This window comes from Cervus elaphus, chromosome 18 (assembly GCF_910594005.1).
Source record: "Cervus elaphus chromosome 18, mCerEla1.1, whole genome shotgun sequence".
NCBI classification, from domain to species: Eukaryota; Metazoa; Chordata; class Mammalia; order Artiodactyla; family Cervidae; genus Cervus; species Cervus elaphus.
In genome coordinates, this window is record NC_057832.1 from 60265747 (window position 1) to 60284895 (window position 19149).

Here is a 19149-nt window from a genome sequence, read left to right on the forward strand (position 1 = left end):
GAGGACTTTCCCTTTCCAATTCTGAATTTCTTCAGCTCTAAGAATCATGAAATCATGGAAATCTTTATGTGAATCCCTAGTTCATCATGCATGATAGAGACTGCCTGTATCTGATCTGTCTCATCATTCCCAAAGTTCTTTCCGGAAAAACATTTTAAGATCTTCTTTTTGCCATTTCCCCTTGTTGAATATATTTAGGATCACAATTCTTTTTGTGTGTCTACTCCAATGAAAGTATCACTTAGGATGACTTCACTTAGACTTTCTCTCAGAAAAAAGATAGTTTAATAAAGGAATTTTTGTACAATATTTTTAATCTTTTAGGTGGCTCTTTAATCACCTTTAGACTTAATAATGCCAACAACTCTGTCTCTTTTTCAGGGGTCTCTTTTCAAATTTATAATCATCATAGGATCTTCCTCTTGTCTAAATAAAAAATATATGAATAATTCAGTTAATTGCTCACTTGTCTTTTCTACATGATGAAAAAAGTTTTTTGGTGTTTTATTTCCAATGCTTTGATCATGGCCTTCCCTCACCCCTTCTGCCCTTTTTATGGCCCCTTCATGCAGAGGATCCCATGAAATTGATTGACTATGCTAGATGCTCTGAGGTGATTTTAATTTAGTTTATATTATCAAAAACCCTAAATAATGTGTGCTCTTCCTGTGACTGCCTCAACAAGGTCATATCTAAACTGGAGAGGAAGGCTTGCTTGTATCTTATGCTTCTTTTTTTATATATTCCAGTGACTTTTATATATTCTGTGATGTTTCATTTTCCATATTGCTGCCTATTTTGATATTGACTTTGTGAGGAAATATGTGTGTAATCTTAATCAGTGATTAAGTGCCTGAACTCCAGTGTCAGATTCTCTTGGTTTAAATTTTGACTTCCATGTGATCTTGGAAAAATTGCTCAACTTAAGGGCATCAGTTTTCTCATCTGAAAAATGTAACAGAACTCATACTATAGAGTTGTTGTGCAAATTAAATAAATGCCCATGATTGCATGCTCAGTCACTTCCATGAAATTCTCCGAGCAGGAATACTGGAGGAGGTTGCCATGTTCTTCCCCAGGGGATCTTCCTGACCCAGGGATTGAACCCACATCTCTTCCATCTCCTGCATTGGCGGGGGGATTCATTACCAGTGAGCCATCTGAGAAAGTGTTAGTCGCTCAGTTGTATCCGCCTCTGTTATCCAGAGACTGTAGTCTGCAAGCCATCTGGGAAGCCCCAAATAAACTTTCAGCAGGTAATAAATGCTCAACAAATGAACTATTATTTGTACCAGAAATCAGAATTCTCCCACTGTTGTAATGTATGAAGGATTCCAACCAGTTTCCTTCTCAGTAAAAGAAACATGTTATCCTTGCCACCTGCCTCCCTGGGAAATGGTGTTTATCCCTGCAGCTTTCCAAATGTCTCCTTGTTTCACTGTCCCAGTTAGCTGAGCCAGCCCTTGGCTGGAACTTATATGCAATTCAGTTAGAGGCAGATCCTGCCTCCTGCCCTTCTCTCCCCTTTTGTTACTAGCAGGTGCTTGATGACAAGTTACTCAGAGGCAGGGAGAGAAAAGAATGCTCCAAAGATGACCTGTAGCTCCTATCTCTTCCTGGTCCGTTTGTGTCTGGGAGAAATATTTGCCCTTGGTTACATGCTCTTTCCCACTATGAGTCATGTCTCTTCCTTTCTCTCTTCATCCTCCACCCCTACCTTTTCCTATAATGGCAAAACGACTTCTCCAGCTGTGCAGCCGAGCCAAATGACCAAACACGTCCAAGTGCAGGCAGATAGGTGTCTGTCCTATTTTTGGATAAATGTTGAAGTGGTGTCCTCTGATTTCTCTGACTGCTGCCTGGTCTTCTTTGCCACAGATACACGGCAACAGTCAAAAGCACAGAGAGGTGAGGTGGAGGAGAGACAGATGGTCACAAGTTGTGGTACAGTTTTCATTTTAGTTTTTGCCATTGTCTTTAGGGCACAGGGTTCTAGGAGAGCCCCCATCCCCCCTACCAGGGTGCTTTTCATTTAAGAAGACATAAGTAACTTTCCTTTATGGTCTTAGCTGACTTAAGCTCCTTCCACTCAGTTCAGTTTCCTTTGACCCAATTCCATTGACTAGAGGTTTGAACAGAGGTTTCCAAAACAAATCAGTGAAGGGTGAAGATTGTGTTATTGGAACCTCCTGTTTTCCCTTGTCTGTCTTGATTTTCTCTTTGGTGGCGTGTCTTTTAATCAGTGTTGGATGCTCTCAAGTGGCACCCCACTCAAGGCCCTCCTGCTCAGGTCCCTAACATAGTTTTCAGCATTCTTTTTTTTCAGATCATCCATTCACATCGAAGTAATGGATGTCTACTAATAGATTGAAATGTTACCTCACCCACAGCTACCTTTCATTTAAAGAAGCATCACAGTGTAAGGTTTCAGAGGTAGCAGTCCAGATATAGTTTGAAGAAAGAAGCTGAAGAGTGGGTACAAAAATGATTTAAAAATACAACAGGGTGCATTCTTTTGCTTTGGGGGTTAACAGGGAGGAGAAATTGGGAAGATTAGATATGGAAGCCCAAATTATTTTTATTCCTAAGAAGTATAACCTGAATATCTAGTATGTCCTTATCCTTTGCTCCATCCTGCTTCAAATCCTTCTCTTGTCCTCCCTATATACATATATACCTTGAAGGAAGGAAATATACCAAATCCTGATCTATGATAAGTTGCAGTAGTAGTCTTAATTTTTAATCGCAGCACTACCTATTTTTTATCTTAAAGTAATATGTAACCATGTAAAAATTCTTTAAACTCTTGTTATCTTAAGTAAACATTCAAAAATGATAAGATTGCAAGCTACAGAAACCAAGCTATTATTTATGTGATTTCTCCACTATGCTATTTAATTTGTCCTGGATTCAAATGAGACATTGTATGAGACTGTGTTTTCTAAAATGTAAAATTCTATAAAAATAATATTTTAGTATTATAAATTTCAAAATGGGAAACAGGGTAGTAAAAGAAATAGCAACTTTCTAAAACGCCAGAGAGAATGGTTCCTAACCAGTTTCTGTGTATTAATACTAGCATTTCCTACCCCTGAACATGTGAAAATAAATTTCAGATAAGAGAATTGAGAGTAGACAGGCATTACCCTGAAGGATGAAATATACTTGATGTGCTTTACATATAATTTTCCTAACTTAATAACTTATGAGTGAGAAAAATGGTGAGAAGGAACATCTTATTAGAATCAGTACTTTTCAAACTCCTCACTCAAATGAAGAAAATTATGATGTCAAAATGTGATTTTCACTCCAGCTCAGCAGTCATCCCAAATTTTCTTCAATTATTTTTTCATATAGCCATTCATTCAGAAAATATTGATTGAGCCTGTTAAGTGCTTGGCACCATTTTAGAATCCCAGAAAACAATAATGAAGTCACATTTTGGTTCTCAGAGACCTAACCAGCAGTCTAATGGGGTTAGTCAGCAGGCATAGTTTTATCATGCGGCAAGTGATAATAGGGGTCCTTACAAGATTTTACATGAAAACATAGAAGAGGCATTAATGTGAAGGAGTTTTGGAAACAGGAGGGGTTAGCACAGGCCAAGGGGAAGAGTGAGGCTGCCATGGAGACAGGAGAGGGCTGGGCACTTCAGTGAGTGCTTCAGAAGAGAATTGCTGAAGACCGTGTGTGGATAGTGAAGGCCTTGTGAACATTGCTGAAGAGTTTGAATTTTATTAAAAGGGCAATGACGTGTAATTGGTAATGTACACAGGGGAGGGGCATGGAGTCTTGATGAGATCACTTCTTTTTTGAAGGGGAACATGGATTGGAAAAGATCATATTGAAACTGGGAGTGAGACCAGTTAGGAGGCTATAGCAACTAGATAGGCAAAAGAAGATGGCAATGATCATGGTGGTGTAGCAGTAATTTTAGAAGAAAAAAAAAATCTACAAATAAAATAAATTGTAATTAATTTAAAACATAGAGTAATATATTATTCGGGGGGAAACTTCACAATGATGGAGATAGAATTATAAATCTAGGAATCCCTGTCATGAAAATTAAAGTCTCAGTCAACTTAACTATGCATTAATTCCTGTATTTATAGCATGCCAGTCCTTTGTTAGAAAATTCATGATTTTAAAAATTGATTTAAAAAAATTTCTGGACTGAACAACAAGATTGCATATACATAGCCAAACTTCGTTCTCACAGAAAACAAGAAGATGGGAAACTCCTAAGAGATCCTTGAGTCCAATCCTCCCATTAAAGGTAGGAAACTGAGACCTTGAGATTAAACCATTTGCAGGAGGTGACATACCTCAGTAATGGCAGTGCTGAGATAGGCAGCCAGATGCCTGACCTGGAGGGGAGGGCTCTTTTCACTCAAGTCCAACAGTTTCCCAAGAAAATTATTTAAGTAAATTCATGGGATGTAGACAACTACTGAAAAGAGGGACTTTTAAGTTCTCCACATCTTTAAAGAGCATTTCACAAAGCCAAACACATACTTTATTATTGGAGGTAGGTCATTTTTCCAGATTAACTCACAGCAAGAAAATCTATGCCAATATCAGCAGCTACTCTTCACATACTAACTTTCCAAAAATAATTTTGGACTCTGGTCTGGTACTAGTATCCAAATACATGTGATTTATATTGTTTTCCTTTCTTACTTAAAAAATTGAAAACAGAAATATGAGTTTATTTAGGATTAGCAAGAGACTGTTTTATGAAGAATATGAAGTATGGTTGGTTGAAGAACATGCTATTCTATCATATTCATCAAGTGATAGAAAAATTTATAGGGAACCTCTTAAGTGCTGGGAAAATAAAAAATTAAATTACCAATCATGTAATTTTTCACAAATATATTCCTGAATAAGCAATAACTCATGTGTGTTTACCTATTATAAGTTTTTAATAAGGAAAAATTAGTTTTAAAAGGTTCTTTATTAATGAACTTGATATGAAATAAAAGCAATAAACACATTTTATAAGTTTTAAAAAGTTTATTATAGATACTGGGAGAGTCGACCATCACCCACCTCTTCCCCACTCACAAATAAAAGAACCAACATATTTGTACATGAAACCTAGATCCACTTGGTACAAAATTTCAGTCTCTGAAATAAAATAGTTAATGACAAATCTCAATAAAAAATAATTTTGAAAATGATCAATGCTATTCATAAATAAGGATATCATATAGTCTACTTGTTACAAGTTAATAGGTTATTTTTATATGACTATGTATGTATATTTTGGCTTTAAAACTTGCCAATTTGAAAAAACTTGCTATTTGAAAAGATAGAAGCCATTATTTATTTAAATAGATATTTTATTAATCAAATACTTTTGCTCAAACGACATATCCAAATATTTTTTAAAAACATCTTAAATATAAGGTATAACTATAAAGTCATGAGACTGATTGATCTTTTTGACTAACATAGTAACATCCATATTGTCAAATGAGTAGTAATGCTTTAATGATCATGAGTGTTTTCTAATAATGACCTAAGACAGTTTTGAAAAAATCTCTTTTGTAGTTACCTTCAAAAGAATATAAGCTTCATAATTTAATCATTCATTTGCTTGGTTCCCCAGTAGAATTCCAGTTCAATCATCCTTTATATTCACCAGTCTTAGAAACTTGGGAAAATAAAATTAATTTTCATTGAATGAGGAGTTGTCATCTATGAAACTATTCAAAGGACTGTTAATCCAAGTTCTGATAGTAATTCTGAAATTTGAGCATTGACACACTTTTAGGATGTGTAAATTATAGTTAACCACTCACATTATAGACATCTTTTGTATAGGCCTATCATTTTAGAATAGAGATTTTTAAAACAACAGTGACTCATAACACTGAAATAGGACTCTACAGTTCAAAAATAATAATTTTATACTGTGCAGTAAGACTCATATTAGATAATATTTTGAAACTTTGTAGCTATTACTTTTTAATTTATATATACATAGCTCAGTAGCATGGACCCAATAAGTTAACAACTTTGCTGAAGTTAATACATGAATTACTGTAGCTGAAATTGTACTTAAGTATCAGAAATAGCCATTATTATACAGTGTTATTTAATAGCACCAATATTACTTGAAGGTAAAGAGAAACATTAATAAGAATGCAGAATACAGGATTAATTTTTAACTACAAGACAGAAATAATCTCTTAGATGAAATATCAGTTAGGTTTGTATTAAGATCACAGCCAGATAAACATTAGTCATGAAACATTTAAGGATTTCGCTTGGAAAAGTAAGAAATAAAAGCCTTGTATATCTCTCTTTTGCATTCAATTACCAAAGAAGATGCATATGCTTATGTAATCTAGACAGTGCCATCTCACCAATGAAGTTCCTTATGGAAGATACATTTACTCCTTCTATATATTAGTACAAGAAGATAGCAAATATAAAAAGAGTGCTTTAAAGCAATCTGATTAGGGCGACATGTACAATAACTACAAAATATACAGTAAATTGAAACATCTTATTAAATATACCTGTAAGTTAACAATACCCTATTTAAAGGAACATGTCTTCATGAATCTATTTTCACATTTATTTGAGAGCCCCTATCGTCACTTTTGTTACTGTAATTTCTAGGATCTTTGTATTATCTTATCTCTAAGTATCCCTATGACTTTATCGGCAAAGGTTTTAAAAAGTATTACTTCCAGAGTGAAAAAATAGGAAATTCCTTATTTTTATGAGCAGTTGTACACAAAACTATTGTAGTGTTTGAGAGAAAGGTCTCTTGATCATTGCAGATTCATTGTTATAAAATGCATACCTTTGTACTAAAGAAAAAACTGTCTGCCTTTAAAATTAATTGTTGCCTACTGAATAATTCTGGTTATAAAGTTAGATATGAAATCCTTGACTTTTAATTAGAAAAGCATTATTTGAAAAGATCTGCCAATAAACATTCTACATGTGGTTGCCCATCTTAATAGCTTTCTTAATCTGAACAGTTGGGGAATTAACAGAACAGTAGTGCTTTTATGTTATAAAAACAAGTATTACAGTATCCAGATCTCTGGACCTGGGGCCCCAGTATTCAATCGTGGCTCAGTTGCAGGCTGACGGAAGAGAAGCTGCGTCCTACACTCGTACACAATGGGGCAATGACAACATCTGTCACACTCTTCCATATTGTCTGCACTGAAGGCAGGACCATTAGGCAGGTCTTTACAAAAGGCATTATAATCCTGGAATGGAGGAAGAGAGATATGTAAGGATTGCTGCTGTTACCAAATAAGGCCGCTGACTCTTGCACATGCATGAAAAGATACAACAGTGGTCCAATTCACCTAAGCCAGGTTGAGCATTTGAAACAAATCAACAGTGACCTACATTGTGATAAGATACACAAAAAATATATTTAAAAAAATAAACAGGCATGTATGTGATCAACACCAATATTATTTCTATTGGTAGCAGGCAATTTAAAATAGTAAAGCAAAATTAAACAAAATAGTAAATTTATTTACTTGATCTCTGGCCCTAAATATTAACCTGCTTAAATCTTCATATTTCTCTGAAGTTCCACTTCCTGGTAGCTTTTCCTGTTGTCTTCCCTCCCCATTGGACCACGATAGGTTGGATACTCCGTTTTTGTGTTTCTGAAGTACTGAAACAAATTTCTTAATTCTCAAATTTACCAAAAGATATCATAAATAGATGATTATGTTTCTCTTTCATATTAGAATGTAAGCTTTTAAGCGAGGACATCCTTTACCCTTGGTAAACGTTTGAACTGAAGTGAATTTAACATTCTCTCATGCTTTATATTATTAATTTTTCATAGTAATTATACACACTGAAAAGGGTTGTGTAGTGTAGCTAAAAGAGTCGTGCAATTATGTCAGAATCCTTAGACAAGAAGAACTCGAATACCCTGAATTTATTTTTTCTGTATGCCTTTTCTTAAAGTAACTACATATTTTCATATTCCTCAGGTTGGTTAAGTTTTTCAGTAATCCTCTGAATAATGTTGTCATTGTAGTGCTTTTTGGGCACAAAAGTATTTGTGAACTCTCAGGCATTGCTGGAGGGCTTTAATAGAATTTTTATTATTACTTGGGTGAGCACAAAGAAGTAAGGTTGATTTTCTTGGTTTCCTATTAAATGGTGACTTAAATAAAGGTCTGTTGTATTTAGCCGAAAATGAAGAGGAGATCAGGCATTTGTCTGATTTTGAGATATTTTTAAACTACTGAATTATTCATATGGACTTTCTACAAAAATTATATTTATCTTGTGTTTTTTTCCCAAGTGCTAAAGATTTGAAGCAATTTTTTTTTTAAAGAAAATTAATTACTAGGTGTTTTAGAGCTAAATGGTTGAATAGAAACCTGAGTGATGGTAACTTTTGACTTCTTATTCCATTATGTTTCTCACTTGATGTGTGGCTTTGGGCAATTCCCTCCAAATTAATGTAAGAACAGGAAATCTTAGAGACCAGCTATCAGGCTTACCACTTACTATGCATCTCTGACATGTCCATATGATGCTGCCATTATGATGAACAATAAATAGAACTATTATGAAGTCAGAATATATAATAAAAACAATTATGACAAAATAATCTCAAATTGACTTGTTTAGATTGGAACGCTTCCTAACCAAATTCACTTTCCTCAGTATATAACGCATTTTCCATTCTTTCTTAGGCTGAGAAATTTTCTAACCTCTAGTGCCTTAGATCTCCATGTCCTAAGAGGGAAATAAGCACAGGACAAAAGTGTAGTTACCCACATTTGAGGACTCAGTTCATAGGATTTTAACTTCATTTTCTTCAAGTTGTTCTCTCACTTTGGATCAGAGGATCCAATGATTCTTTGACAACAAACTTAAATTGTGTTCTAACATTCCAGCTGGTTCCCTTTCTGAAACTCCAGGCGATCTGGAGTGACCCACAATTTCGTTCAGGCTCAGTGTCAGCCTGAACAGTGTCAGCCTCAGTCATTTCTTAAACACATTTTATAATTAGCAAAATGATATATTCATCCATTGGACAATAAATCCCTGAGAACTGGGACTTTTGTTTAGCTTTGTATTTATAGTGTCACGCAGATTGCCTTGTCACAGCAGTTAGCTGTATTAAAACCTTCTGGGAAATGAGACTGTTACTATTGCATTTCTATCAGTTAGATTATAAATCTGAATTACATTCAAGCAAAAGTAAAAGGCAGAGTAAAATGTATCAAGTTACATTTCTTTGATATGATCCACTTATGACCTGCGTTTGTCAAATGGCATACAGATTCAAACCCGTCTCTGATATGAACTCAAACCAATTCACCTGTTCCTAATGTCCTGTATACTTCTGTCCTAGGATCCAACATCATCAGACTGAGTTGTGAGTGCTTTGTTGTTGTTTGTTTAAATAATCTAAAGTCAGATCTGTTGTGACCACGGAGTGTGGTTCAAAGAGCTTTTAACTGCATATTTTCATAGCCTTGACCACCAAAAAATAAGGTTTTAAAATAAGTTAGCTCTTCTATGAGACCTTTCCTTGATCTGGTCTTATTGTGTCACGGGAATGTAATCCATTAATAATAAACCTATTTTATCAAGATATAAACTAACTTCTAAACATTTTTGTTTGAAGTCACTCCTCTACTTGCAATCACAGCTACCTCATGACAGATGTATGACAGTTAAATATTAATGTCCCAACATGAAAGTAATTTGAAAAACAAGTTGAAGTTAAATAATACAGTTTCTGTGGTTGGAAAAAAGTGGTTTGATGATTGCTGGAAGCACTACACCAAAAACATCTCCCATTCTCAGAAGAGCCAGGTGTAGAGAAGCATCATTTGGTTAATTGTAGTTTTACTTATATCTCTCTACCATTTGGTAAATAAAAACCCTTTTGTTGTCAATTATTCCACAAGTGCTTTAGGAAAGCCTAGCTTTGTTGACTGGCAGTCTGTATTTCCAAATAGTTCCATAGCCAGCATTTCATAATACACGGTGTGGTCACTCAGTTTTTCACATTTTGGAAAGTGAGAAAATGGACATAGAGGTTACATGACTGGTTTTATTCAAAAGATGTGCTGATTTGTGCTAATACCTAAATATGACCTGATTGTAAATCTGGCCTTTGAGGAGCTGTTCATGTAAAAAAGGCAAAGATTTTCATTCCTCTTAGTAGTCTCTTGACACTTTCAATATAGTTTGTTTACAGCTTTTAGTAATCAAATTAAATTTATGTTTGTTATTTTTAATCTCATAAATTGTTAATTTTAATCTCATAATTTTTAATCTCATAAATTGAGTGAACTTCAATTTATCCTTAAAAAGTCTTTTAAACTCTTTTCTTTCTACAAAGCCTTCCCTGTGTTTCCCTCCTCCACAGATTTAGGTGTTTCCCTCAGCAGCCACCTCTGTACCTAGCCAGTTGCCCTGATGTGCTGTGAGTAAGCTGAAGGCAGATCTTGCATCATATTCATCCTGGGCCCAGTACCCGGCGCAAACTCAGTACTCAATAAATTTTCTTAGTTGAATTAACCAGCTAGCTAACTGACAAATTAATTCAGATGGTAAAGGCAAATGTAGAACAATTTCATAACTTCTAACAATGAACACAAGATGTATTAGGGTGTGGTATTACCATATAAAGTGATTAAGAAAAAGATATGGCAGCATCAAGGGTTATGTATTTCTCCAGGACTGCCCTAAAAGACAAGATTCACAATTGTTGCCATACCAGGGATAATCTGAATGCTCTTCCTCTCAGAATAAAGTGGACATCTTTTAAAACAACAATAACACAACTTACAGGTCAAATGTGACATTTCCCTAAAAATTTTTTAATGCTTAAAAATGTTCTCTGAAGCTTTATGATGCGTTTTTCTGTGAAGAAAGTTACTCAAAACATCCTAAAATGTCCAACAGGTTTCTATATTTATTTTCCCTTTAATGCCCTAGATGCCACTCCTATCGGGGTTTCAGAGGTGAAAAAGTAACTTGGAAGCCTTCTCATTTTCATTATCTGTAGTTTGAATTTTCATTCATTTGTGCTGGGAGCCTATACACCTTAATTGCACACACCTTGCATCTTCTCTGGTCTTATCCTTGCCATTTGCCAATGGCAGGTGTGGAGCAACCCCTCCATAGCACTGCTTAACCCTGTCTGACATCCCTCTGTAATGATACTGTCCCTAGCATTCTGTTCAGAGATCACTTTTGTTTTACCCCAAACACGGGTGGTGACTGAATGAACGGTAATAAAAGAAGTAAGAGCCTTGCCCAGAACCAGAGGCATAAGTCAAAACAGGGCCCTAGGAGGGCGCAGCCTGTGTCAGGAAGAATGGCCTCCAGACCTCCACCTCCACCATCAGCTGGGCCTTAGCAACTCAACGGAAAATCACACCGAGGACAGAGGGACACACCTTCTTCTGTTTTTAACTCCTAACCCTACCTACAGATCGAAGCACACTGCCTTTCCAGGTCTCCCAGTTCCTGCTACTAGGTTGGGAAACAATGCACATTCTTCTGCCCAGCTAGAAGAAGGGGAGGGCAGGGGGCAGGTGGCAAAGAACATTCCGACGTCTCAGAAAGCTGGCCCATCCCAGTGTGCCCCTTCTCACCAGATATGCAGACAGCTGAGGGTGGCAAAGAGAATTCCCGCAGCGAAAGCCAAGGGAATAGCCAGGAACACCGTCAGGAACTTGTAGATCACGTATTTGCTCATTTCAAAGAGAGCATGGCTGCAGATCCACACTTTGTCGAAGGAGTGCGTGGACACTGGTTCTGCGATCACATCCTCGAATCCCACCTGCGGAGACAAGACTCGCGGATCCTGAACTGCCCTCCAGCCGCCTCACCAGGACCCGGAGTACTCAGGACAGAGACTTGACTGGGATGCCCCACCTTCTCTTAGGGTCACGGTGCGAGAACAGGGATTTGGTAAAAAATTCCTGGTTACGCAGGCGGCCCCGCGGCGAGAATCTGGGCCCCAGACCCTGCGGGGCTGACCCAGTGGCAAGTGTGGGAGTTGGGGTTGGAGCAGGGTAGAGGAGGCACCCTCATCCTAGGCCTTGGCGGGGGTCCTGGGACGCCCTCAAACCCAGGGGAGGGCCCGCCCTCGGCTTCACCTTGAGATGCGAGTTGAGCCGGTGGGGATCTCGGTCGCTGCCTGGGTCCACGAACTTGTCGGGGTCTGCGTAATCGACACTGCTGTGGCGGCTGTAGGAGTCGTCGTCCATGAAGAGCTGGACATCCGCCTTCTCGGTCTCCAGCCCCATCGCGGCGCTTGATGAGCGGTGGATGCAGCCGGGCTGGTGCGGCGCGGCTCCGGGCCCGCGCGGCTTCCCCTTCCCGTCGCGCCCGGCCCCGCCCCGCCTCGCCTCGCCCCGCGCGGCCCGGGCGGCGGCTGCTTCCCACTGCTGGCTCCTGTTACCCGGCCCGCGCGACCCTAGTCCCGCCCCGCGGCCGGCCGAAGGGGCGGGGGCCGAACGCAGCCGGCTAGGTGGCTCCGGTCCCGCACAACCCGCCGCCTCTTCCTGGCTGGGTCCCAGTCCGGCCGCAGGCCAGGAGAGGGATCGGGGGGGGTGGGGGGGTGTCCCAATCAGGCAGATCCCGGCTTGCTCAGGTGGGCGAAGCGTCTCTCGGGGATGAGGACCCGAATTCCGCGCACAGAAGGGCTGGAAGGATTTTGGGGTCACGTTGTACGACACTCAGAATTGGGTGCCTAAGAGCCAGCATGTTGACAAGAAAATAGACACACTGGAGGGAGGCAGCTTGGTGGTTAAGAGCTTAGGGGTATCGAATAGGAAGGTCTGTCTTAACTTGCCCTCTGACGTTTACCTGTGTGCTCTGGAGCAAGGTCCCAAGCTTCTTGGAACCTCAGCTGCCTCCTTGTAAAATGGGAGCCGGGTCAGGGCTGCCTGCTTCACAGCGTTGTCGCGTGAGAATGAAATGAGGCAACCCAAGTCAAACTCTTAAGGGGTCCCTACACAGAGTCCACTTTCATTCAGCTTTGTTACTGCTGCACCATGAGATAAGAAGCCATAACACACCTGATTGCCAGGCGCCCCTGCAAGTGCCAGGGGACCTTGCCCAGTGCTTCAGCTATTCAGTTATCCCAGGCCCATAGAGTAGGCGAGTCTGCTGGAGGCCACATCTGAATACGGAATTGGGCACCTACGCCTCCTGCCCCTACAGGTGTGCACCTTCAGACCCTGAGGGGAGATCTGATCTCTCTCTCTCCCCCAATTATAACTTACTTTTCCTTTGGATCAGATCCTGTTGAAAGATTTCAGATTTCTCTAAGATGCACTCACATCTTCACTACCTTGTAGGAACCATGTAAACAAACCATTATCATAAAGCCACATTGCAGTAGATGAACCAGCCTGTGAACTACTCACACAAATGCTTTTGGAAGGGAGGCGCTTGCATGTTCATAAAGGATTTAAGATATGAGAGGAGGAAAAGTACTTAGTGAAAATTTGCCAAAAGCAAAATAATGGGTCCCAGACTTGAGGGGGTGCCTGCAAGCTTGCTCAGAGCCTAAGACTCAGTAGGCATCTGATAGGTATTGCTGAATACAGTGCATTTGGAACTCAGCACATCAAATCCCCTTGTGTGAACTGAATTTGAAGAATTACTTCTGAAAGAAAAAGACTATTTTTTAAAACAAAATTTACAAAAAAAAAAAAAAAAAACCAGCAAAATCGATCTGCATTGGAAAAATACTCTGGAGCCAAAACTCAATAGTCTAATAATTAAATTAAAATTTTACCTACAGGGCTTTCCTGGTGGCTCAGACAGTACAGAATCTGTCCATGATGCGGGAGACCCAGGTTCGATCCCTGGTTGGGAAGATCTCCTCATGAAGGGAATGGCTACCCACTCTAATATTCTTGCCTGGAAAATCCCATGGACAAAGGAGCCTAGAGGGTTACAGTCCATGGGGTCACAAAAAGTCAGACCGGACTGAGCACCTAACACACTGCTGCATATGGATGGCAGTGCTATCACATCGTCGAGTGTTACGTGGTTGAATCTCTTGCAATCTGTGCCCCTTCTCTCCTAGAGGTGGTTCTGCTCGCTCATTCCCTTATTTTTTTACTTTCTTTTTTGTTTTTATTTTTTTTTAGTTTTTTACTTTCTTTCACAATTTTATCGATCTTCAATTAATTCCAGAATGATAGCTTAAACATTCTTCTTATTGGGTTTTCTATATTTCTCGACCTCCTCCATTCACCAAAACAGACTTGACTCTGAGTGCTGGGATTTTTCTCGAATTGTTGCTGAACAACTGTTTATCAAAGTGAGTAGTAAATGTTATAGAAAACGTTAATCCTTAAGGAAATCCATTATATCAATTACCAGGAAAAGGAAGAGCTTACAGCGCAATAATGTTTTGTACAAATTTGTTTACCTCAAACTTAAAATTCCAGATTTCAAGATGTTTCATCCAAAGAAAAAAGTCATTCCCATCATGCTAGAGTGGACTTAGGCAGCGGCTGGACATCTTGCATTAAGACTTCTTTCCTTATCCTTCCTTGTCCTCTGGTCACATTTACATGTCCAGTGGGATTAGTAAGACATTTTGCAATAGTTATCACAATTGATTCTTTTTTTTTTTTTCAGGTGGCAGGGATAGGAGGCCAAAAGGAAGGTGAAATTAACATGGTTTTACTGGAATAGCTTAGGTTACAGATTCACTTGTAAAATGATAGTTATCTATGAAGAACTGTCTCTAAGATTTAAGCTAAACGAAAACCCATCTAGATTCATCTAGATATGTTGTATTTAATGTGGAATTTAAAAGAGTGCAATTCATTTGTCTATTTGTTTACAAATATTTACTGAGCACCTCCCCCATGATTTGGATTTGCTCAAAGTTATTATTTTTTAATTGAAATGTATTTGACTTACAGTGTCGTGTTGGTTTCAGGGGTACAGCACAGTGACTCAAATACTTTTTCAGATTTTTTTCCCTTATAGGTTATTGCAGAATATTGAGTATAGCTCCCTGTGCTATACAGTAGATCCTTGTGGGTTATCTATTTCATGTATAGTAGTGTGTATATGTTAAGCCCCTTCTCCTAATTTATCCTTCCCCCACCCCTTCCTCTTTGGTAACCAAAAATTTGTTCTCTATGGAAGGTCTGTTTCTGTTTTATATTTATTTCAGTTCATTTGTGTCTTTTTATTTCAGATTACACATGTAAGTGATATCATATATTTGTCTTTATCTGACATAGTATGATAATTTTTAGGTCCTCCATGTTGCTGCAAATGACACTATTTCATTCTTTTTTAAGGCTGAATAATACTCCATTATATATATATATATCTCTCACACATCACATCTTTTTAGTATATATGTTATATATTTAATAAATATAATATAAATATATATATATATATATATATATAAAGTATACATATTATATATCTCTCATCTTTTTAATCCATACGTCTGTCAGTGGATATTTAGGTTGCTTCCATGTCTTGGTTATTGTAAATAGTTCTGCAATGAAGCTTCTTATTTTGATGAAATTCTTGTCCATTTTACCATTTTAATACATAACATTTTTTGAGAGGAGCTATAAAAGTGATTTTGTTTATCCTTTTAGTAAATGCTTAGATGTTAGCTATTGGTGTTCTCAAGAAGTTTAAACCAGAGTGATTACCACAGCAAATAGCATCCTGTTTTCCTCTAACTGGGAGATCTACCAGGAAAGAGATACCACAGCAAATAGTATCCTGTTTCCTCTAGCTGGGACTTCTACCGGGAAAGAGAGGAGGTGGGTAGGGGCTAAATGGCTGAGCACACTCTTGGATCTCCCAAGCCACAGAGTTACTTTCCAATAAATTCTCTTTAGTTTTTAAAAATAGCCCTATAACCCAAGGAACTAAAACTTTTTATAATGAATCCCATATTAGTACATTTATTTTCTGTTATCAAAGGCGACATGACAAGAGGGCTGATTTTCCAATGGTTGTGGATACATTTGAAGAGTAACAACTTGATAACGGATTAGTATTTATGGGTAGCATAGTTTATAATCATTTTGTTTTTCACCTTCCTCAGAATAGTGTCTAAGAAAGAAGGTTATTTTTCTAGTTCCTTGAAAATTGTATGTGAATACTTTTATAAATAAAAAAATATATATTTTTCTCTTTAGTTTTTTCATTTTTTCCAGATCACTTTATGTGTCTTTTTTCCCCCTCTGTATAGCTTACATACAGCTTTAGATAGGGTTTGTTCAAATGACCTTTGTGCAAATTGGTATTTAATGAAAATAATGACTTCTTGATTTCACTATTATCACTTAATAATATTTAAAGCAGTTGGGTTAGGCAAGGCTTCTCAACCTTGACACTATTTATATTTTGGACCAGATTATTCTTTGTTGTGGAGGGCTGTCCTGTACAATGCAGATTATTTATCAGCGTCCTTGGCCTCTACCCACTAGATGCCAATGGTACTTCCCAGTCATGCCAAATGTCCTCTGGGGACAAAATCACCTTTTACTCTCCTTTATGCGCTGAGAACCATTGTATAAGATATTGCTGAAACAGTTCATGTGAATGGGAAAATTTCATTTTCATTTTCTGTTCATTTACAAACTCATGCTTAAATCTCAGAATTGTAATACCAATTTTTCAGAAACTCCAGGGATTTTTAAAATTAAGCTTAAGGACATATATTTACCCTGTACAATTTTCAGAACTCATTATCAATAATTAAATTACAGATTTTCAGTATAGTGTTGGCATTATTTGAAAGATGTACATATATCTCATTAAAAGAACAAAAAGAAGCAACTGCTAGGCCCTGTATACCTTGTAGCCTTCTACACTTTCCTTACAAAAGCCAGGACTGTTTGAATGATTATAGCTGGAAAAATGAGAATTGGAGACTTCTTGATTCCATCTTAAGACTAAAATTTAGTAATTTTTTACGTTCTTCAGCAAATGAATAACTTTTGCAAGTTTTAGGTGACCTTAACTAAAAGTCCATGGATTTGTTAGTGGAAGAGCTAGGTGGTTGTTTACCGAGTTCTTTAAGCATCCCTTCCTAGATTTGCTTGCTGGCAGCAAGGCAAAGTTTGAGAAATTTGCAAAGACCTGCAATATTTTTCACTAGCCATTCTCTTTGTGCATAGTGGGATTTGCACAAACTTCCTTGCATAACTTCCTGCCCCTACTCCATCTTTATTCATGTATCTTTTCATCTTCTCCCCTCTCCATCCCTACCCTCCAATCATCCTTTCCCCAATACATAGGACAGCCTCGCAACAAAAAAGTTTAAAGAAATAGATTTTAAAAATGTCTGTTATTAAAATTATTCAGTAATCAACTTTTGTGGACTGAAACCAGAAAGTTGCATAGCATTTAATGAAAGCTTGTTCATTTTTTTTCCTACCTATCACTTGTTTCTTTGTTCACATTTTGGGTAAAATTAGTCTTGTACCAGTGAACTGGGAAATTTTTAGTTTAATATTAAGACACAGTATCTTGTTTGTAATTGATGCCAACTTAATTTTCTGTCTGTTTCAAATAGTACCTCCTCTGGCCCGGAACCTCTTTTCATACACAAGAATTTCCAGAATTAACTTTTGTTTGAGAATACTTAAGTTATTAGAAATAAATGAAGAAGAAGGTATACCCTTGAAAAGTCTGTATTCATGATTAGAGCTGATAGGATAGGTCATTCCATTCTCATTAAAAACAATGCATGACAATTTATTTTAGATTTATTTTATCCTGTTTTCCATAAGTAAAGGATGTTCCTGTTTAAACTTTTGAGTATCCCATTGATTTCTGAAATACCATATTGTATAAATATGACATTTCCCAGGACTTTTATATTTTATCTTTCCAGAACATGAAATAAGCACTAAGTGTTGGTGAACACTAACTTTCAAATTAAACTCTTATTAAGTACAATTTCCCCTACATTCAAGTGGAACATATTTCTGCAAAGCTGCAGAGTTAAATGTTTATCAAATACCAACTGAAATGTGCGTGATAAAACTACTAGCTACAAAAGATATAGAGGTTGTTTTCTTAATTTAGGGTTTCATTTTGGACAAAAAATATTATAGCTCAATTTAAAGCCTTTGTTTTCTCTAATAAATCTTTTTTTGAGAATGTTATTCTACTTTCTTTTAGAGTAAATGCCAATTTTTAAAAATAGCACAGTTAATTTACAATGGTCAAGAGAAAAAAGTATGGGAAGTTTTTTGTTTGCTTGTTTTGTCTGTTAGTTTTTGCTTTTAATAAATTTTAATCTTATTGTATATTTCCATTAGAAAAATAAAGACAAAAATACAGAATTCCTTCCACCTGGTTCTTATAAATTACTGTTTTGGTGTCTGTTAGGTGACCTTTAATGCCTGAGAGAGTCATCTGGGACTCAAGAGCAAAGGGAATCTAACTGCATGGAGCAGATGGAAGACTGGGAGGTTGCCAAGGGGGCTGGGCAGAAGAATTTTTAGATTATATTTTCCTATCAATAAATATCTTGAAAGAATTTTGTTTCCAGAAGGTTTACTAAAAGTATATCTATTTTTGTTCTGTGATTACATGAAACTGTAAGGCAGATTTCTGTACTACATAAGGACATGAAATAAGTCAATTTAGGTGTCTGTATCTGTTCTTTTTGGGCCACTGAAGGCTGAAGGTCAGTTAGGCCCTTACTGCCTGCCAACTGCTTATTAACTTGTAAGTTCCTTATTTATAATAGTGAGAGGATTGAATCCAAAAGTAGATATTTAAGTTACTCTATTAAATACATTACCAACAGGGCTATTGACATTCTTGTGTGTCTGAATAAGGTAATTTTTCTCTCATTAAATAATTATTAAATGTATTATTTCAAAAGCAACTTTAGTAAATGCTTGCATTTTCTTTAAAAAAAGACAGCAACCCTTTGAAACATCTGACCATTCTCATCATGCTAACCTCAAAAGAAAAAACAAACTTCATTGAAATCTGCACAGTTTCCTATAACATCTGTGTTTATGTCACCGTCTCACATTGGGATATGATGACAATTATTTACCAGATAGGTAGAGTGGCTATTTTCACTTTAATAATAGTAAATGAATATCAAATCCTGCTTGTCACTTACTATCAGTTTATATG

At 37.2% G+C, this 19149-nt stretch overlaps 2 protein-coding genes across 3 annotated transcripts in view; one reads left to right on the forward strand and one right to left on the reverse strand.

Annotated features, from left to right (window-relative positions):
* Positions 1-19149, forward strand: part of TFEC (transcription factor EC) — a 577457-nt gene that overhangs the window by 15715 nt on the left and 542593 nt on the right. The window lies entirely within an intron of this gene.
* CAV2 (caveolin 2) lies at positions 5002-12436 on the reverse strand. Of its 2 annotated transcripts, XM_043872406.1 has the most exons (3): positions 12135-12436; positions 11628-11815; positions 5002-7238 (listed from the first exon to the last, which is right to left on the reverse strand). In XM_043872406.1, exons 1-3 carry the CDS (start codon positions 12282-12284, stop codon positions 7088-7090), a joined length of 489 nt encoding a protein of 162 aa, XP_043728341.1. In that variant the 5' UTR covers positions 12285-12436; the 3' UTR covers positions 5002-7087. The 2 variants fall into 2 exon arrangements, with proteins under 2 accessions (XP_043728341.1, XP_043728342.1); XM_043872407.1 differs by lacking the exon at positions 11628-11815 and having other exon boundaries at positions 7050-7238.

Excerpts from the sequence above, each read along its gene's own strand:
- CAV2 (XM_043872406.1), bottom strand. The coding sequence starts at position 12,284 with ATGGGGCTGGAGACCGAGAAGGCGGATGTCCAGCTCTTCATGGACGAC. Across the intron at positions 11,816-12,134 it reads GGCTCAACTCGCATCTCAAG|GTGGGATTCGAGGATGTGAT; the intron begins GTGAAGCCGAGG and ends TTGTCTCCGCAG. Across the intron at positions 7,239-11,627 it reads CTCAGCTGTCTGCATATCTG|GATTATAATGCCTTTTGTAA; the intron begins GTGAGAAGGGGC and ends CCTCCATTCCAG.